Genomic DNA, 19088 nt, shown 5'->3' with positions numbered 1-19088 from the left:
CCGCTAACACATATGTCAATCAAATTCTTTAAGAATCTAAATTTAGACGGCAATTTATTATTTTAAGATTTACGATGACACAGTCATGTTTTTTATTATGTTGAATACAATAACATTACAATACTTAATAAAATATTTTTGTAATAACTGGGTGGGCCTATGACGTGGCCGTCAGGCCCGTCCGCTGGCTACACCCCTGTTAAAAATTAAGGGCATAAACAAACAACTTATTTTTTCTCTCTATCGTTTTAACTTGAAATTAGTATTGTGTTGCATACAATTATACATTAAAGCGGCCCTGCTACGGTGTTTCATGCTGACTTCTTTACAATGTTAAACGTGCCGTCTTTTCATGCTTAAATGGACAACTTGTCAAAAAACGAGTTAGGCGTATTAGTATTTATTTGCTCGATACACTCCCCCAGCGATCGTACAGGTTTCTGTTTTTTTTTTCGAACTTATAAAACTGTTTCATAACAACTTTTCTTAGTCTCTTATTGACAATTCTCCCGCAAAAGCACGCAGCAAGGCCACACGCAGCAACGATAGCAGGAGAAGGAGCATGCGCAGACGTCTCTTTCACTTGTAAGCAGGAGAGAGAACATTTGTTTGAGAAGCTGCGTTTGGGTGATGAATGTTATATAACTGTGGACGCTGGATTTGGAGATCGTTTGAAACGGATATATAGAGCCGTCCCAGCGCTAAAATATGCCGGTGTAGTGAGGTATCGAGTTCCCCCTGGAAATCCCGACTGGTACAATTTTTTGTGATTATTCGGTAAGTGCAAGGGCTAACTTTTTTCAGAATTCGAGGGGGGACTCTGTACCTCATGACAGCGGACATGAACCGCATGCGGTGAGTGAAACTGATGTCTGTGTTTTGTTGACAATGGGTACGCATGTGCTTTGGTTCAGCCTACCCCTCTCCCCCACACTCGCCATATGTTTTCGGGAACAATCGTAAAGCTGTACCTATCTTTTATAAATGTGATCATACTAAATACTCTTGGAAGATTCGAAGTATGCAATACTACTCTATTGGTCAGTCATCCTCAAATCAGGACCTTTTCTTTATTCCATCCGGACCCCGGGACATAGGCTAATAAACCATTTAAAACATTTGACTATTTTGGTTGTTTAAATTGAGCCGCGCATCAACACAATGGAGAATCACATCACAGGCGCTCTCAGGAACATTTATGTAATTAATCTTTTGCCTCTTTATCTTCTAATATCTTTATTTAGCGCCAAACAGCCCCGTTTAAACCCTTTCCGCTTCGTGCGTGATGCTTCTCCCGGCAAAGACGCGCCTCATGAAGAGCAGTAGACACGTGCTTATTTTAACAACAGTTGTGCAGACACGCAGAGCAGGTAAATGGTCACACAAAAATAAAAAAATGCAGCAATAATAAAGTATTTGTATCCGTCAGTCTGTTAACTGTTTGTTATAGGTCTCCAACCTTCCGACAATATTTGTGATATTTTATGAACCATAACGTTTTTATACACACTTAGCATTAGCATTATTGATCAGCATGTAAACATTTGTGACAATGTGTAAACCCAGGCTAAACACTCATAATCTAATTCATTATTTCAATCTTTAAAATCCCATTATGCAGTCAATTTTGAAGATATTGTTATATTTTCACAGAATATTCTGTGGGATGATGTTATGTAGAAAACAGTAAAAAGACTTTTGCTGGGTTTTCAAAAGCAGGGTCACATATTGTGATGAACAACGTTCTAATTGGGAAAATATTTAAAGGTAGAAGTAGTTCTGGTATGAATGGCATGAAAAGGCTAATTTAGTGAGTAAGTTTGATTTTTGTTTATGATGAGAGCATTTTAATTGCTACATTACGTTTGCTGTTTGTATTGTGCAGTGGTTTTCTTTCATTTAGAAAATATGAATTATCAGACTTCTATTAAGAGGGCATTCCCCTAAAGCCACAGAGCCTATACAATAAATACACAATTTTGATATCAATATATATAAAAAATCATATCTTTTATACATTATATCCAACTGGACTATGTTATGAGATTGGCAGAAACCCAGAGTGTTACGACTGCTTTAACAGTTCATGTTTACAAGCCTTGCAGAATATTGCTGTTTGTTTAATCCTGTAGCAACATAACATATGTTTGAACATATTACATAAGACAGAATATTTCATACAATACATGTTTTTAAAGTACATGTTGAGTTTAAATAATTTTAACTTGCTATTTTACACTACTCTAACTCTAATTCAATTTAATCACTTTGAACCCAAAAGTAACTGACCACTGGCCAAAATAAGAAAAATATTAAATTTGATCGCACTAAATTTAAAGCATCAAAAATGTTCAGAGATCATTTTTTAAATATCGTGTCTTTAAGAATTACTGCCTGTTTGTTTGCAGACCTCCATTACAGCACTGAGCGGAGTTCCTGTAGCTAGGATTAGGAGCATGCACACAAAAAAAGGCAAATTTTGTAAGGGGTAAATCAATTTATATAACTAACAATTTATTTGTAGGGTTCATGCAAGCTGACAGAAACCATCCTATTTGTAGAGGTCAGGGTTAATGGTAGTAAGTGTTACTTCAATCTACACAACTAAATCAACACAAACTGAAAAAAAGGCTGATTCTCGTGGTCCGTTTAACATTTGATCATTCAATTGAATATAGCTACATCAATGGCGGTATCACAATGGCAGGTCTTACATCAATTCATGAAAAAGAAAATCTGACCACCTAAGTTAAAACCTTTAAAGAAATAAAATTCAAATGCGGGATATATAATAAATCATGTGTACTGACAATTTTACCTGTTCAATATAATAACAACCACTTTTATATAATGTGTTGATCTAGGCATTTACTTTTCAGCCTGTAATTTGGGATTAAACAATTACATAAAAGTAAACAAATCACATTTCCACTGCAATGATAGGGTGTATGGACTGTTGTGCCCTTAGCAAGATAATAGATACTTAAGGTTTATATTACACCCGGTTGTAGAAATAGAGATACTGGATAAACTTTAGATTTCATTTCAACCACTTAAATTTGCACATTGCATTCATTTTTCTCAAATCTGTAATAGAAAGTTCTTAGAAATGATATGGAACATAATATAATTCAATAAAGTAGGGGTTATTTCACCCAAAAATTAAAATGTTGTCATTAATTATGTGCCCTTGTGTCGTTCGAACCCATATGGATTTCTTTGATCTTCACAACCAAAAACTAAGAATTTTAAAAACTCTTATTCGTACATTAGTTTTATCAAGCTACATAAAAACTACTGAGTGTTCTGAAAGCATACAGATTTATTTGGTGAAAAAAAATGCACATTAACCCATTGTTTAAATCTTGACCTATTCCTTTTCTGTGCAAGATTCCAGTCTCAATTTACTGTTGTAACAAAACACATTAGCGATATCCACAATGTATCCGCACAGAAACGAGAATGCAACAGAAATGGCTAAAGACCTTGACATTCAAGAGGATGCCCACATCTGTATGCCATAAGACTTCATTGTAATGTCATTTGTGTGTCCTGAAGCTTGAGAAGAGCTGGTCCCATTAAAAAGACTAAGATTAAAGATATATAACATTGGGTTTGAACAACACAAGTGTGAATAAATAATGACTAAGTTTACATATTTGGTTGAATTTACCCTTCAAACTAAGAATGCTGCATGGACTACAGATGCAGCCAAAGAGGCCCAAAGAAACTGGAGTTAGTTTCCAAAGCCAAAGAAGCCCTTGAAGTAGCCAGTGATGCCCCCTTTGCCCTTCTGCTCAACCTTGTCATCAAGAGATGGAAAAGCAACATGGTTAAGTGCTAGGTCGAAGAAGAGAGGCTTGAATGGGACTGGATGAAATTCTGGAGGGAACTGCACTAGATTGGGCTGCTTGCTCAGGAGGACGGGGTCATGACGGAAAGTTTCCAAATGCTCAGACAGAGGCTGTGGATCAAAGACATTTCAAAGAGATTTTACAAGGTTTAACAATATACCTGCTACCTTGCATGTTCATTCTACTCTATAATATATTATTTGGCAAAAGGACGACTTTAGGACCATGGGGTTAGCCCAGAGCTAAAGCAGAAATGAATGAATGAACATGAAAGCAACAACATTGTCTTTCAGCCAATAAGCGAGGGCTAACGTGGCACAATACTTTTATTATTAATAAGCTAGCCACATAATGAATGCAGATAGTGGATTTACATGACTTCAGTTATGCATGTGTGTTGAAAACAATATGATCATGAACTGTTGTTGTGAAGATAAATTATGTTTCTGGCAACACAATTTCTATTTCAGAGTTAGAAGTCGGGAATTTTTGGGGTTGCTACATTTGCCAAGTAAAAAAAATCCTGATTCTAAGTCTGAAATAGAAAGACCAAATATTTCCATACTATTCCCTCTCTTACCGTGGTGTCTTTTAACTGCTGTTGTGCGGGCAACTCATCAGCAACATCCTCTTTGTCTGAAACACAAATACATTTATAATTAGTAATTTTCAGGTAAGAGTAGGGTAACTGGTCCATTGTGAATGACTGAACTCTTTGTAAGAGATTCTAAATGGTATCCCTGATGACCCACCTAAGATTGCTGCGGCCTGAACAGAGAACTTTTCAGCATTGACCACAGTAATCAGCTCCTGGACATCTGGAAGATCCTGAAAGAAAGGCCAGAATAAGAGCTAATATATTCTTACATACAACCTAGAACACCCTCATACGCCCTTTTTCTGGTAAAACTCCTAGCATTTTGAGCACATCTGACCAGAGACGACATGCAACGCAGGACGTGCTGATTGCTTCTGGCTAGGGGTGTGAATCGCCATTGGTCTCTCAATTTTATGTCCTGTTGCATCATCAATTTGAAATATCAGTGCACAAGTAAGCATGTCTGTCTCACACTTTAACACTCTGTCTACACCACATGTGAGCAGCACAATGCGACAAAAGAAACCATTAAGAACAAGTAGTTTGTCGTAGTAGTGGAGACAAAATTTCTGTATTTACAATAAAGCAGTAACTACTGGCACATTCAATGTTTAATTGCACGTTTTAATAATAGATGATTGGTTTTATTGCAGCGATACAGCAAACGTAAAAACGATTGACAGCCCTACTTTGGGCCAATCATCTCATTAATGCATGAATAGTCCGGACTGTGTATCTCTACACTTCTCTGCATAGAAGCTGTTCAAAACACATTAACAAAGTCTTTCTCATGTATCCGTATATGTAAACATTACTGTTTTAGTGTCAACATTTTTCTCTGACAGTTCATTAGGTCAGTTTGAAGCTTTTTAATACAGCAGTGCTCATTGGAGTCTGCATTTAAGTATTTAAAAAACAAACAAAAAAAGTTTACTCACTCATTAGATACATGACAACACAATGTTTGTGGGGCCAATATATTTTTTTAAATATTTATACCCAAACTTGAGAACTTAGCACATCTTAGCAACTTCAGGATTTTTTTGTTTTTACCTACAATTTTTTTTAAATAGAAAATGTATTCACACTATGTATTCCATAAAATGCTCTAAATCAGGAAGTGTCCCTTTTTTTCTGAACCTGCTTGGTGCCTGATAATCGCTGCTTGCGGCTATATTTAAATTTGTGCAATACTTTTTTTAATTACCACTGTTTCAAAGCAGTTTTGTTGAAAGTTCTTACCTGAATATCCTCATGTTGGCATTCCTTTTATTGGTTATGTATTATAGCAATACAATGCTGTTTTTTGATACATTGGTAGTCACATTACTCTTTTGTAAGGAAAGTTGTGTTGATGAGTGGTGTATGCTACCTCAAGGCTGCCATTGAAGCTCTTGGCTTTCAGTTGGACCTCTCTGGCATATTTCAGAACCCTTTCATACAGGACAAGACCTTCACTCCATTTCTTCACAAGAACATAAGATTGAGCTATATAGAAACACCTGACAAGAATAAAAGAACAGACAAAAAGATTTAAACAGACTGATCAAAAGAAAAGGCTGACAAAAAGAGATTGAAAACTCACCTGTAAGCCTTGTACACGACAGTCTTAAGTGCCACCTCTTTCTGAAAGGTTTGATCTCCTTCTAGACCCTGCAAGGATGACAGCTCAGCAAGACTCTGTATAAAGAATAAATAGAACAAACACTGTTAAAATTTGTTTCATACTCTAGGTACTCTCTATGTTTACTGGTATGTGAAATTCCTGCTTTGTCATTTGAATGTTAAAAGGAGAGGTTTTAGGAAACCACTTTTGTCATTAAAAAATTTACAATGTGTGATAAGTGTAATGATTATTAGGGGGGTCTGTGAGTCTTTGGATGGGCTCGCGGTGAATGAAATTATGAGAATCATGTACAGGTGTTGTGGTAACGATGTAAAATCACTAGCCAGTTTGCGGGTTATATTTGGAATGCTGCGCAGATTGAGCGCACATACTCAACTCATGAATCAATATTAGATGTAGTCAAATTATGCAGCAACTCAACTGCGCATTTCTGACATACTTCAACACAACCGTCACTAAGCAACAGGTAAAGGCGCGTTGGTTTGTTTGCCTTTAAAGGAATGGAGCAGACCCAAGAAACATAAAATTGGGTAAGTTTTGTTAACACACTGTGACAACCGCTATCACCGCATTTACAGAGAAGCCCTGATGTGTAAAAGGGATCATACTGGACAACTAAGTAGTTGTCTGTCACTTCACCAGTCACTCCCCGTAACGTCAAAAGCGCGGAGCTGATGTCAAACTGCCTTGTAATGTTTTGCACAGCCGATCCATCTACAGCTGCACTACAATATAATGTGATAGTCTACAAGCGTTCATAGACGTAATTCCAGATTTCTTGTACAACATACATGTACGCATGTGAGTGTTGCGTTTGGTTTTAAGCACAACATTCCTGATAGTATCACACCTAACTTTGTTGTAACAATGCAACCTTTTGTGTAAAAATAATTTAATTCTGTCACTATGGTTACAGGCATGCTGTGCAAATTGTATAACGTTATGAGTTTGACAGTTCATTCATGTGTAGACTAGAGCTGTAACTGTAAGCTGATGTGTGAACAGAGCACCTTGAAGTAAATATGAAGAGTTAATTTTTAAAATCAGAACTCTGTTTCGTTCATTTTCATTTAGTATGTTTTTTATTGTGCATTCCAAGTAAGATCATTTAAACATGTGTATTTTTTGAGTTGGTATTACTTAATCAAAACAATCCAACTAAGTAACACAGTAAAAACACAATAAACTTGATTTATAAAATTAACAAAACAAAAAAATAGTTATCTGGTTTTGCAAATAAACTCTTCATGTGGTTGTCCATTCTAGACTATGGACTATTCTGATTATGTGCACTGAATAGAAAGAAATACAAATTGTAATAATTATATATATAACTATGTATAAACTATGACTAAATATAATTTATAGGGGATCTTGCATCATTGTCACCTTTTTTCACCCCGATGAGTTTGATGACTAAGGTGCTAAGGAAAGATAAAGATGCAATCTGGTTTCCTCATTTTTATATAACTTCTTATATGTTATTAGCTAGACATATTTATTTAATTTAAGTGCAACTGTCATGATTACTCGCAGTACCTGTAAGACCGTGTTGAGCGGTTGATATCTGGGTACAACATACCTCGTAATGCCACGACTGGACAATCAGAATCAAGTATTCTAAAGCGCTGTGTAATAAGCTTTTTGTTTTACTTTTGTAAAATGTGTCGTATACATGGGGGTCGGAACCATGGTATTTTTTAAGACCAATGATATTGGGGCGACTCATTTATAGTCTCTAAATTTCTCACTTTTCAGAGCGTCGTCAGTCAAATTCATTCCACTTAAAGAGTGCCCTAATAAACAAAAATCCATTCTGCGTTTTAACTACAGCCTTCACTTATCTTTATTCAGTGATCTTACTTTATCTGAGATCACATTAAATAAACTGAGGTCAATGTTAAAGGTTAAGACTGTGTGCAATCAGAACCTGCAAGATGATCTCGTAGAGTCGTATGAGGTCTTGTGGTCGCGGTCCTCTTTTGTTCTCATCAGTCTGTGGTTCCTTCAGTTTTGCCTGCAGCATGTGAGCCATGCTCTCATTTCTCTTTACTACAGTCCACAGTTTTATATATGTCAGGTAACTGTGTAAAGATAGGGATAAAAACAACATGAGCAGGCTTGAGTGTCAAATACTACACAGCAGATCCACAGAAATGCAATGTTGTACACTGTTTTTTCATCCATATAAAAATAAAACAGTCAGGTGTATTTCATAAGGGTTAGAGCTGAACTTGGTCAAACAGTCGATCTTCAGGAGCAGGATTAGTCACGACTGGTATACACAAAAAAGAACTACTCAAGCCTCAAACAGAACCTTACATCATTTTTTTACAAAACATGCAACTTCTGGGAATCAAACATATGACACTGACATTGCAAGATCTTGCTTAGCAATTTAAGAGAACAAGTGTTTTGTGAATTTAACTCGTTGCTTACCTATGCAGGTATTGGATATTGGACACCTTGCCACATTCAGCGTTCTCTGTAGCCCTCTCCCTTTGCTTCTGTTGTGGTAAAACGGACATTTTAAGACAGACAGTGCTTGATTCATCAGTTTGATGTTTCACAGGGAGTAAAATATGTCAAAATGAATAATACAAGGTACATGATGTTAGATTTGTGTGTCATTTAAGCATCAACTTTGGACAATATCAGAAAATGTTAGCAACACAACTTGAATAAATGAGCAAAAACATACAAACATTGTTATAACTTATTAACAACAAGCTAAAGCATGAGCGTTGGAACATGATGTTAATTTCATGATAATATAATATCACAATATCACGTTTAAGACTTTCAAGCCCTGACTTTTTAGGACAACAAGTTTGTACAGTTTTTCTGAATGATAAAAGAAGAGTTAATTTGCATAAGCAATAACTAATAATTAACACATTATTATAAATTTGATAAATCATGACTTTATTTAAAAACATGATTTTCAAAAATGAATAAAAAGTGAATGCAAAAATGAACTCTTTAAATATCTAAATTTGGTATGCTGCCGTCTTACATACAATAATACTGTAGAGTAATGTATATATGCACACTCCTAGTAATTATTTTATATCCAAAAACTCATACAGGTAGGTAAGGTGTAAAATATGTTAATACCGCATCAGTCCTGAGTTCTTCTCGGACAGCATGGATGGTGTCTCTACACTCCACCAACAGACTCTCATACAAACGCTCTTTTGTCTCCTCATTAACTGCCTGTAAACAATAAGACATATTGTTTGTTAAGATAAGCATCTCTAAAAATTCCTTCAAGCCTTTTATAACATTAACAGTGTTGTCGCACTAAACCTCACGATAGGAGCTCAAGTTATGTTGACATACAATTTTAATTCATTTGGTTGCCAGGAATATTTACGCAAACATGGATCACTACATAATATAGTGAACTATCATAAGAAAGGCAAAAATTTGGTGGGGATGAAAGAACAGTGTGAAACCAAAGAAAGAAAAAATGCTTTTAGGAAAAAAAGATTGTTTGTTAACTATGCAACAGAGCAGGTTTCTGAGGCATCCTTACCGTGGCAGAGACTCCCTATCTGATGTATTCTTTTATCCTGACTTTTGCCACACTAAGTAGCAAAAACATGCAAGATTTTCAAAACACTAAAGAGCAGATGAGTAATAGCCAGAGATTAAAAAAATATATACCAAACAGGAGAAACAAATTAGGGGTGTGCGATATGACGATATTAGATCGCGAACGATTAAAATGACTGCACAATCCACTTTTTCGGGAAAATCGTTAAATCGTCCTATATAGTAGTGTTCTATAGAATTCGTCAACATACTTGCGATAGATTGCGCCATGTTAACAAGCTCGTATACGTTGCTTGTGAATTCAGTAAGATTAAGTGACGCGGTCAGTGAAGATGGAGGGAAACACGAAGGACTTGGTCCCTAAAAAAAATTCTACATCAGTAATATTGAAATGGTTTGGGTTTTCCCCAACTGACACGGCCCAAACAACAGTTATTTGCAAATGTGGCAATGATAAGATTCGAGCGTCGTAAGGCAACACAACAAACCTTTTTAACCACCTCAAAATATAAGGGACTGAAAGAGTATGCCGACAGTCAAATTATAAAGGGATCCCACGCTAGTAAATCAGGTACAACCAAGCATACGGAAACTAAAAGGCTTAAACAACGACTTTACCGAAAGAACCATTTGAGAAAGGAACTCCGTATCCGTATGACAGAATGAACAAGCGCTGGAAAGATGTCACTGACGCGGTCGCATTTTACCTGGCCAAAGACAAGATTCCCATAAAGACTGTGGAAAATGAGGGCTTTAAAAAACTGCTCAAAGTCGTAGATCCACGTTACGAAATACCCAGCCAAAAATATTTATCCTCCACGCCCATTCCACAGCTTTACTCCGAGTTCCGCAACAAGATGAAAAACTAAATTCAAAATGTAAAGTTTTTTGCTAACAGCTGATTTATGGTCTTGCACTTGCATTAAATATTAACTGGATTAAAATATTCTTCAAAATATAAATGGTAAAGAGTATATTTTTAGATGGGGACTTAGTTTGGCTGTATTGAAGCCCCTTTAATTTGCAAAATAGTCTTAAAACCAACTTGAAGAAGAACCGCGATAAAATCGTGAACCGTGATCTATCTGGAAAAAATCGTGATTTGAATTTTTTTTCTAGATCGCCCACCCCTAAAACAAATCTTAAAGATTTCACTCCATAATCCCTGAAACTGGCATTTGCCAATTTGTTTTACTGATTATTCTCTTGTAAGAAAAAAAACCTACCTGAACATAAAAGGAATAACAGGTTTAACAAAAAAGAAACAGCAAACATATACACAGACATAGACGTTGCAGTCACACCTAGACAACACCTTGCATAATTACAACTGGGTGAACCACATTTCTAAAAGAGACAGAGAAAAGCAGTAACAAAGTGTGTTCAAGTTTTAGGCCGTGTGTGTACAGGAACATTTAAAGCCGGCATTAAATCAAAAATGACTATTTCTACCATTTCTACTGTGTTTTTATTAAAATCAGTGTAGGTCATTCTTTTTTAGAATTTATGTGCCTTCATGATCTTTAATAAAAATCTGCCAATGCACTTCCGCCCTCTAGTGGATATCCACCTCTTATAAAATCAGCTGTTTTAAGAAATACTTCACCAAAAAGTAAAAAATCCTGTCATCATTTACTAACCTTCGGGATTTTTCCAATCTATATACATTAAGTATATATACTATATACCGATATTTGGAAGAATGCTTATTACCAGACAGATTTCCCCCCCTTGACAACAATAGTAGAAGCTTTGCTCTAAATAAATTGGATTTAATAGTAGGAAAAAATACAACTGTAGTCAAAAGTGCCCCAGAACTGTTTGCCGTCCTACATTCTTCAAAATGTCTTTGTTTGTGTTCAACAAAATGATAAAAAAAGTAGTTTTTCCTACTATGGTAGTCAATGGGGGTCAAGTCCTGTTTGGTTATAAACATTCCTCCAAATATCTTTCTCTGTGTTCATCAGAGCAAATAAATTTATACAGATCAGAAATTGTAGTTTGTTCATAATGTTTGCAATAAAAGCTGCGGTGAGGGAAAAATGCACACCATGAAAGATTTAGACATAGAAGTTTTGTATAAGCATTTCAACAGAGCTAGACAGTTAGGGGTCCAGTCAACCCAGAGGTGAGTGTGTTTATAGACCTGTGCAATAGCAGTTTCATTGTCCGCCAAACCCAACAGGAAGATTCTGGCTTTGTCGATTTTAACAGGAACTGTACGACCCCTCCACTCAACCTCGCTCATCATAGCTGACTGCTTAGCTCTTGTCTGAGTGATCAACGCCTGACAGACAGACAGGAGAACAAAGAGAGAGAGAGACAGAGACCAAGTTTACAAATCAATGCTGCAGTTAAAAGCATACAAGGACCAGCATTTAAACAGCTGTGAAGGCATGACCCCTGACCTCCAATTTTTCAGCCATCATGCCACCTCCTCCTCCTGCACTCAGTCTCATCTGCATGAGGTCATTTATAGCGTTCTGATCACCTACAAACCAAACACAGAAATAGGATTTAAACAAAAAAAATAAGGTTAAATAAAAACAAACGTGTGCTTGTATGTTTCGGCTTGGTAGCATGAAGGGTAGTGCAAATGAAAAATCTATGTATTCCATTTCTTACCAATGTTATATGCACAATATCGGATGTTAGGTGAGATCTCCTCCACTCTCTGATGATAAAGCGCTCCTTGCTCATCAGTAAAAGCACTTGCAAGTTTCTCATATATGGTCCTGAGAAAAATAGCCAAAAAGATAAAATCAGCATAGCCAAATATACAAGTAAACTAAGTAAGCAGGGTAACATAAAATACTGATGCATTTTACAAAAACATCAAAAAGAAAAAAACTAATTACTGAAACTAGATTTGTAGACAAAAGCTGGTGTTTGATTGACAACACCTAGTCTAAAAGTTTGAAAAGCTGCAAGTTTGAAGAAAGAAAGATTGTAGTATTTTTGAATAGCTTGCATCTTAAAAGGTATTCATGGCACCCGCTTAGGACATAAAAACACACGATTTTATAAAACATATTAATAAAAACATTACAGGAAGCATGACAATGGCCATGTATAGTCAGGTGGCTAGTTTTCGCCTCAGTGTGACATAAGGAGGTGTATTGTGGAGCGACCGGGATAAAAACTGTTAAGTACAAAAGCAAATCACGACACCGTTCCCCGACATTGGACTCCATTCTTTGTGTTAACAAGTGTGAGATGGCAAAATATTGCACTGTCAAACCACACAATTTTGGGACTCACTCCTGTTCTGTACAGATGTGGAACAATAGTTCAGGAGATTCACTTTTGCATGTGGTTGTGAGAGAAAGAGAGTACAGTTGGAATTTCAAGCTTTTGGCGCAGGTGGACATTCTATAAATTTAGGTCAATGAGATTTTTATGGGAGTCAGGAACACGAAAAAGGTTACAGTCTAGTTGATGTAAACACGTTAACCATGTTTAACCATGACAAAGTGTTCAGTTTCTTCACAGTGGACCAGAAGATAAATCGCCAGTGGAAAAAAGAACAGAATACTCACTTGCACTTGTTGAAGGCCTCCATGGCAGATGTCCACTCCTGCATTTCAAACTGAACCATTCCAGTAAGATATGAATTGTAGGCCTGCAGACAACAGCAACCAAACAATGGAGAGGAGATCAGTCAAGCCAGCATTAAGATTTATCACAAGTCCAATTGTCACCTGGCATAAATGCGTTTTAGTGTTGCAAACAATGTTCATTCTGCATGTAAAAGATCAGATTGAAAGTCTACGCCTATGTAAGAATCTTCAGTTTTATTCTATTTTGTTCTATAATATTTTTCGTAAAATGTGGCTTTTGAACATAAATCAATGAATAGGCTGTTTATCACGTTGGTGAATCGGTTATTGTGTTTTCCTGTTAATTATATTGTACAAACCGAGTGTCATACTGAAGGCTTTTTTCTGTATATTTCCATAATTAAAGAGTGGAGGATTCACACACATCAACCAACAAGACTGAGAGAAATAGCATGCCCATCAATGTGCTTCATTCGTTGGACAGACATGAACCGCACGCGGTAAGTCAAATGACTGTGTTTTGTTGGCAATCGGCACGGCACGTACGTGCATAAGGTTAATGGCACGAATGATGCATTGTGTGCTCGTGCTTTAGTTCCGCCCACTGTTCCCCTTCAGGTGCTCGACTGTTTTCTGAAATAATCGTACAGCTGTATCTATCTTTTATAAATGTGATCAAGCTAATGATTCTTCAAAGATACTAAGTATGCAATACTACTCTATAGGTACTCAAGGTTAATATGAGATTGCAGAAATTGCGTGTTGTACCTCCGCTTTAACAAATGTACATCAATAAACACTACAGCTGTCAATCAAATGCAGTGGATTTGGCAACAATGCGAAATGCTGCAAATCTCACAGTAATTAGAAAGCTTTGACTATTTTCACACGAAATGAACAAACAAGTGTCTACCAAAAGTAAGTCGAAAAAGTCTAGTCTATTCAAGCTTACTGATTGCCACACCGCAAAAGGACAAGCAAATCATATTCTACACTTTACATGGAATTGCTCACATTTTTAAAGCTAAGCGTGGGGGAATCATCTAAATTATGCGCAATCCCACGCTAAAATTCAATGCCGATCAAGCCCTGAAAGTGAAAATGCTTAACAAACACCAGTTGCACCTGAGCTTCCAGTTTGGTCTTGGCATCCACACAAGGACTTTCACACAGCTTTGCTAGCTGCTCTCCATGCTTCCCAGCTTTCCGCAAACGGGCCAAAAGGTGGAATCGCTTCCTGGGCTCAGTGTTAGCTTCCTGTTTCAGCTGCATGGCATAACTCCATGCTCTTTCTGCTTCTATTAATACTAATAACAGATATCTATGGTAAAAAAGAAAAGAAGAGAGAGCAAGATACAAGTGAGTATCTGAGCAATTTGAAAATGTAATTGTGAATCACTAACATTTATGTTTAAGATCTTCAAGGCAATTTTCACTAGATTTCACTAACATCTGCCACCCATGTTGCCTTGTTGTGCAAGTTGTTCACAAATTAACATTTTTATTTAAATTGTACCAGAAAGACTTACCTGTTGTCTTTGAGCATCTCCACTGTCACTTTCTTCCCAGAAAACTTGTGCCGATTGCCCATTTTAAAGCCCAGGGTCTTCCTTAATCGACGCAGACGTCTAGAGCAGTAGCCCCTTTGGTAAAAGAAGAATGAACAAGATTCAAGTTGAAGTCTTTGCTCACAACAGGTTCTGTCACAAGTGTGATATTAACCAATATGAAAACACAGATGCTTTTACCATAAACCTTTAGCAAGCTACACTCTAAAAAACGTTGGGTTGCTTCACAGCTGGGTCATTTTATTGGGTGACTTTATCAGTTTTGGGTGTTTTTTTCAAACCCAGTTAGTTGGGTTAAAGGGTTGGTCATTTTAACTGAGGGCTGAAACAGCGCACCCCTTACCCCACCCCGATGCATCAAATGGTACGGTCACAGTCACGCATCTCTGCCTCAAATTAACCTCACAGTGCGGATACCTGACACCTGTGTTTTCAACTCATTCCCTGCCAGCCTTTTTAAAAAAAATTGCCTACGCCAGCATTTTTTTACATTTTCAAACGACTTTAATGGCTCACATGAAATTTTCTGTAAAGAATATATGGACAAACAATATGTCAAATGAAAGAACAGAGTTTCAACTTTTAAACAAAATAAACCGTATTCCTCTATCTTCATCGTTTTTTATCACTCCGTAGATGTGGGTAGGATTCTTCCATAATGCATTACTTTGATTTAACAGCTGAGATAATTAACGTTTTTTGTAAAAGATTCCGCCCAGATAACACTCAGAACAATCATTAAAAACAGCTAAAACATCTAAGTTCTGGGATACTGTGCTTTTTCCCAAAGGTGTGTAATAGCGCCACCTGCTGTACAACAGTACAAACACTGATTGCCATAATAACTCGTCAATGGCAGTGAAAGATTTAATTACCTGAGGATAAAGTGCTTTTCAGTGAGTATTATGGGGAAAAAAAGTTTGCATCAAAGTTTTTTTTATCTATAATCCATTGCAAGAAAATGCTAAATTATGTAAAATATGATGAATTATAAGTAACAAGTTGTCAGCTTTGACCTGTCGAACCTTTAACTCTAATGCACTTTGGATCGTGGAAATTGTTGTTGACTAACTCAAATTATATTTTTTTCAAAGTTTATATTAAAACATAACTTTTATCAGTCAATGGGTCTTATTCGCTAAGCAAACACAATTTTTCGCGTACAATCATGATTCATTAAAACATTCGCACTTCAATTTATTCTAAATCTAAGAGAAGATAATCATTCTTTATTGTTAAGGGAAAAAGTATATGTCATCTTAGGATAATAGTTAAATAGCTACTATATATAATTATATTTATTATTAAGCTAAAACATACATTTAATTTTTTTATTATTTAATCATATACAGTGAAAGAGTAAGAAAATCTGAGTTACACTGTAGCAATAGTGGCCAGGTTTCTCTGAATAACCACGCTTTACGAGAGATATCTGTAAACTGTGTGTTGGTATGAAAGGTGTTTTATTGTAAGTGAACTGATTTTGTGGACTGCACACTTGGAATTACTCAAGGATTTGGTGAGAACGCGTCTGTAGAAAGCATCACATGGGGATGCTTGGAGCATCTTTGACTTAAGTGGTGACAGGTGGCAAAGGAAAGGTTGTGCTGAAAGCCCTAATATTGATATGGTCTGGGTGTGTTTTCTATGCAAATGACTAAACACGTGTGCTTGGCAGCTCATTTAGAATACTACAAATTCACTAACATCAGGACGAGGATTAGAATAAATTCATGTGCATACTCACGTGTTGTGAATTAGACGGAAAGTCTTTGTGAGTTCAAATGTAGGTATAAATACAAATAATCTACGCAAATATTAGTGAATGAGACCCATTGTTACTGTTAATTATTATTACTTAAAATAAGTTTCTTATCTCCTTGTTCTAAAACATCTTCAGTTAGCACGTATGTCTGATGATGATGTACAGTGCTCTGTTAAGTTTTATTAATCGTCATATTTTGTATAATACATATCTATCTAAAACAATATTACAATTATGTATCAAATAATATATATGTCCCAGTAAAATCATTTGGTATGTTGCTGCAACGAATCTGGTCAGTTCCATTTACATCTTCAGGAGGTAATCGCCGTGTCCCAGCAATGTTACGTCGTCATGGCGAATATGGGAATCACAAAGTTACGTCGCTCGAATGTTATTTGGTGTGACATGGTAATGAAAATGGTCTGGTCCAGGTACATAGTCACAACGTATCTGTGTTTGCTGCCTCTAGTCATAATTTCAGATGGTGCAACAGGGATGAATAATTATCACAACACTGCACGTGGTTCACTCTCAACTTTTTGACATCCAGCTGGTGCAACCAGTCTCTGGTCTTGCTCTGTAGATTATAGTATTAGGATCATTCCCACTATTTTAGACCCCAAGACATAATATATTACATAATTATTACTTTTAGATAATACTTGTTTAGTGACAGACCATTTCATCAGACACGCGCACCAGGACTGCAGTTAACATCAAGTCTGTTTTGTTTATCTGTCTGGCTAGCGTCTATAATATAACTATTTATATTTCATATATGTGAATATTAATTTATATTACTATTATTTTATTGTATAATCATTTATCAAATAAACGATTTGCTGAATTTTGTTGTATGATAATTGGCTATTGACATCTAGCAGTTGACTTGTTTTCACGGTCTAATTTCAAAATATAGGCCTACTATAAAATAAAAACATTTGAGAGACACGTTTAAACAAGTAACAATTATATTTGGTTTACTTTGCTTTTTATCAGTAATAATCTACACATCTACATTTATGCATTTGGCAGACGCTTTTATCCAAAGCGACTTACATTGCATTAACCTATACATTTATACTTAGGTATGTGAAATCCCCTGGGATCGAACCCAGTTGTTAACGCAATGCTCTTACCACTGAACTACAGAAAATCTACAGGCACTGAATTTGTACAGGAGTTGAAAAAATGACTCCTGACAAATTATGACTCCCCAATCACCCACTAACAGTAGGTGTTAGAATTAGATGTGGGGGAGCGGTTAGGATGAGCTAATCCCCTATCAAAATCAATGAAGGGAGGGGAGCGCTGGGGGAGTCGTAATCTGACGGGGGGGTCAAAATTTGGCACAACACCAAAGTCAAGGGCCATCCACGATGCTTTCAAAACATCTAAACTTTGCAGGTTAAAGTGACTTTTAGCGCTTAGAAAATGTAAATGTTGCATTATATCTTGATTCTAAACACTTCAAAAAGAGATGAGAATGTCCTGTAACTGCGTACATTCGGCCTGTGTAACATGGAAAAAACGTATGTTGGACCGGTATATTTTCCTTATAGTTTGATAAACCCTCTTTCAACTGAAAGAGCAAAATCATGGAAATTTAGCATTTTTTATGGAAATGTACAACTCTGAAATCACCATTTAGTGTCAACGCATACGAAAAATACCATGAGTAGAAAACAGAAACAAGCTGTTAAGAATATTTAAATCAGCATGTGATTAATTCCAGCTATTTTAAAATTAGATTGTGACATATGGTTTACACTTTATTCATTTCCATTAGAAGTGCCAATTTGTAGTACCTGTAGCGCTGATAATCCCCATGCCTGAGTCCATGTTGCTGCTGAGAATCCTTGATGATCTGCAAGACTGAATCCAGAGCTAAGGAATTTTATATACTATACGTCAGCCTAAAGCATAATGGCTACTAAATGTGTAACGTTGCACTACAACTATTCATACTCAAATTAGAGAAGACCTCACAATGCATAGAATATGCTTTTGCCTTAGAAAAGTACATGATGTTGGTTTCCATAAACATTACCTTTAATGTTAAATCACAATTAAATCACTTAATTATAAAGTGACACGTATCCCATTAGATCTCAATATAAAGCAAACCCGTCCGATGTTCTGCTGTAAAGACTGCTGTTATATTGTACCAATGCACTAATATCGGACTCTGTCGTTTCAACAATAAGGATACTTTCCAAGCCCAGACTCCCGTCAACGTTGTTCTCTTTATTTTCGTCCATCGCCGGTGTTTTCACCTCATTTTGTAGCTCTGAAGCCATTTTTCAGTAAGCACACGTCTGACAACTACCCAGGCCAGCGGATGAAGAACTCTCTTTTTCCGCTGCTGTGTTCGCAAAACCAAGGGAGCATTACCGCCACCTATTGTGGCGTTGTACAAACGAGCTGCCGATCGCATGGTTAAAAAGTGCAGTACATTACCACCATCTACTGGGGCACTCAGAGACTCGCAATCTGATGACAGAAAAGGCAGACTGACTAACATGGCTTTCAAAAGATCTGTGTCCACTGTGACA

At 36.5% G+C, this 19088-nt stretch overlaps 1 protein-coding gene across 1 annotated transcript; it reads right to left on the bottom strand.

Annotated features, from left to right (window-relative positions):
• Positions 1–2493: 2493 nt before the first annotated feature.
• srp68 (signal recognition particle 68) lies at positions 2494–18899 on the bottom strand. Its single transcript, XM_056751126.1, has 16 exons — positions 18746–18899; positions 18342–18408; positions 14727–14840; positions 14323–14518; positions 13177–13259; positions 12263–12372; positions 12046–12128; positions 11784–11924; positions 9197–9295; positions 8519–8586; positions 8010–8163; positions 6038–6132; positions 5825–5954; positions 4607–4682; positions 4435–4490; positions 2494–3964 (listed from the first exon to the last, which is right to left on the bottom strand). The coding sequence occupies exons 1-16, from the start codon at positions 18831–18833 to the stop codon at positions 3737–3739; spliced, it is 1788 nt and encodes a 595-aa protein (XP_056607104.1). The 5' UTR covers positions 18834–18899; the 3' UTR covers positions 2494–3736.
• Positions 18900–19088: the final 189 nt, after the last annotated feature.

Source organism: Triplophysa dalaica, chromosome 6, assembly GCF_015846415.1.
Source record: "Triplophysa dalaica isolate WHDGS20190420 chromosome 6, ASM1584641v1, whole genome shotgun sequence".
Lineage (NCBI taxonomy): Eukaryota > Metazoa > Chordata > Actinopteri > Cypriniformes > Nemacheilidae > Triplophysa > Triplophysa dalaica.
The sequence above is the reverse complement of the archived record's forward strand: the minus strand, read 5'-3'. Positions and strand labels throughout refer to the sequence as shown.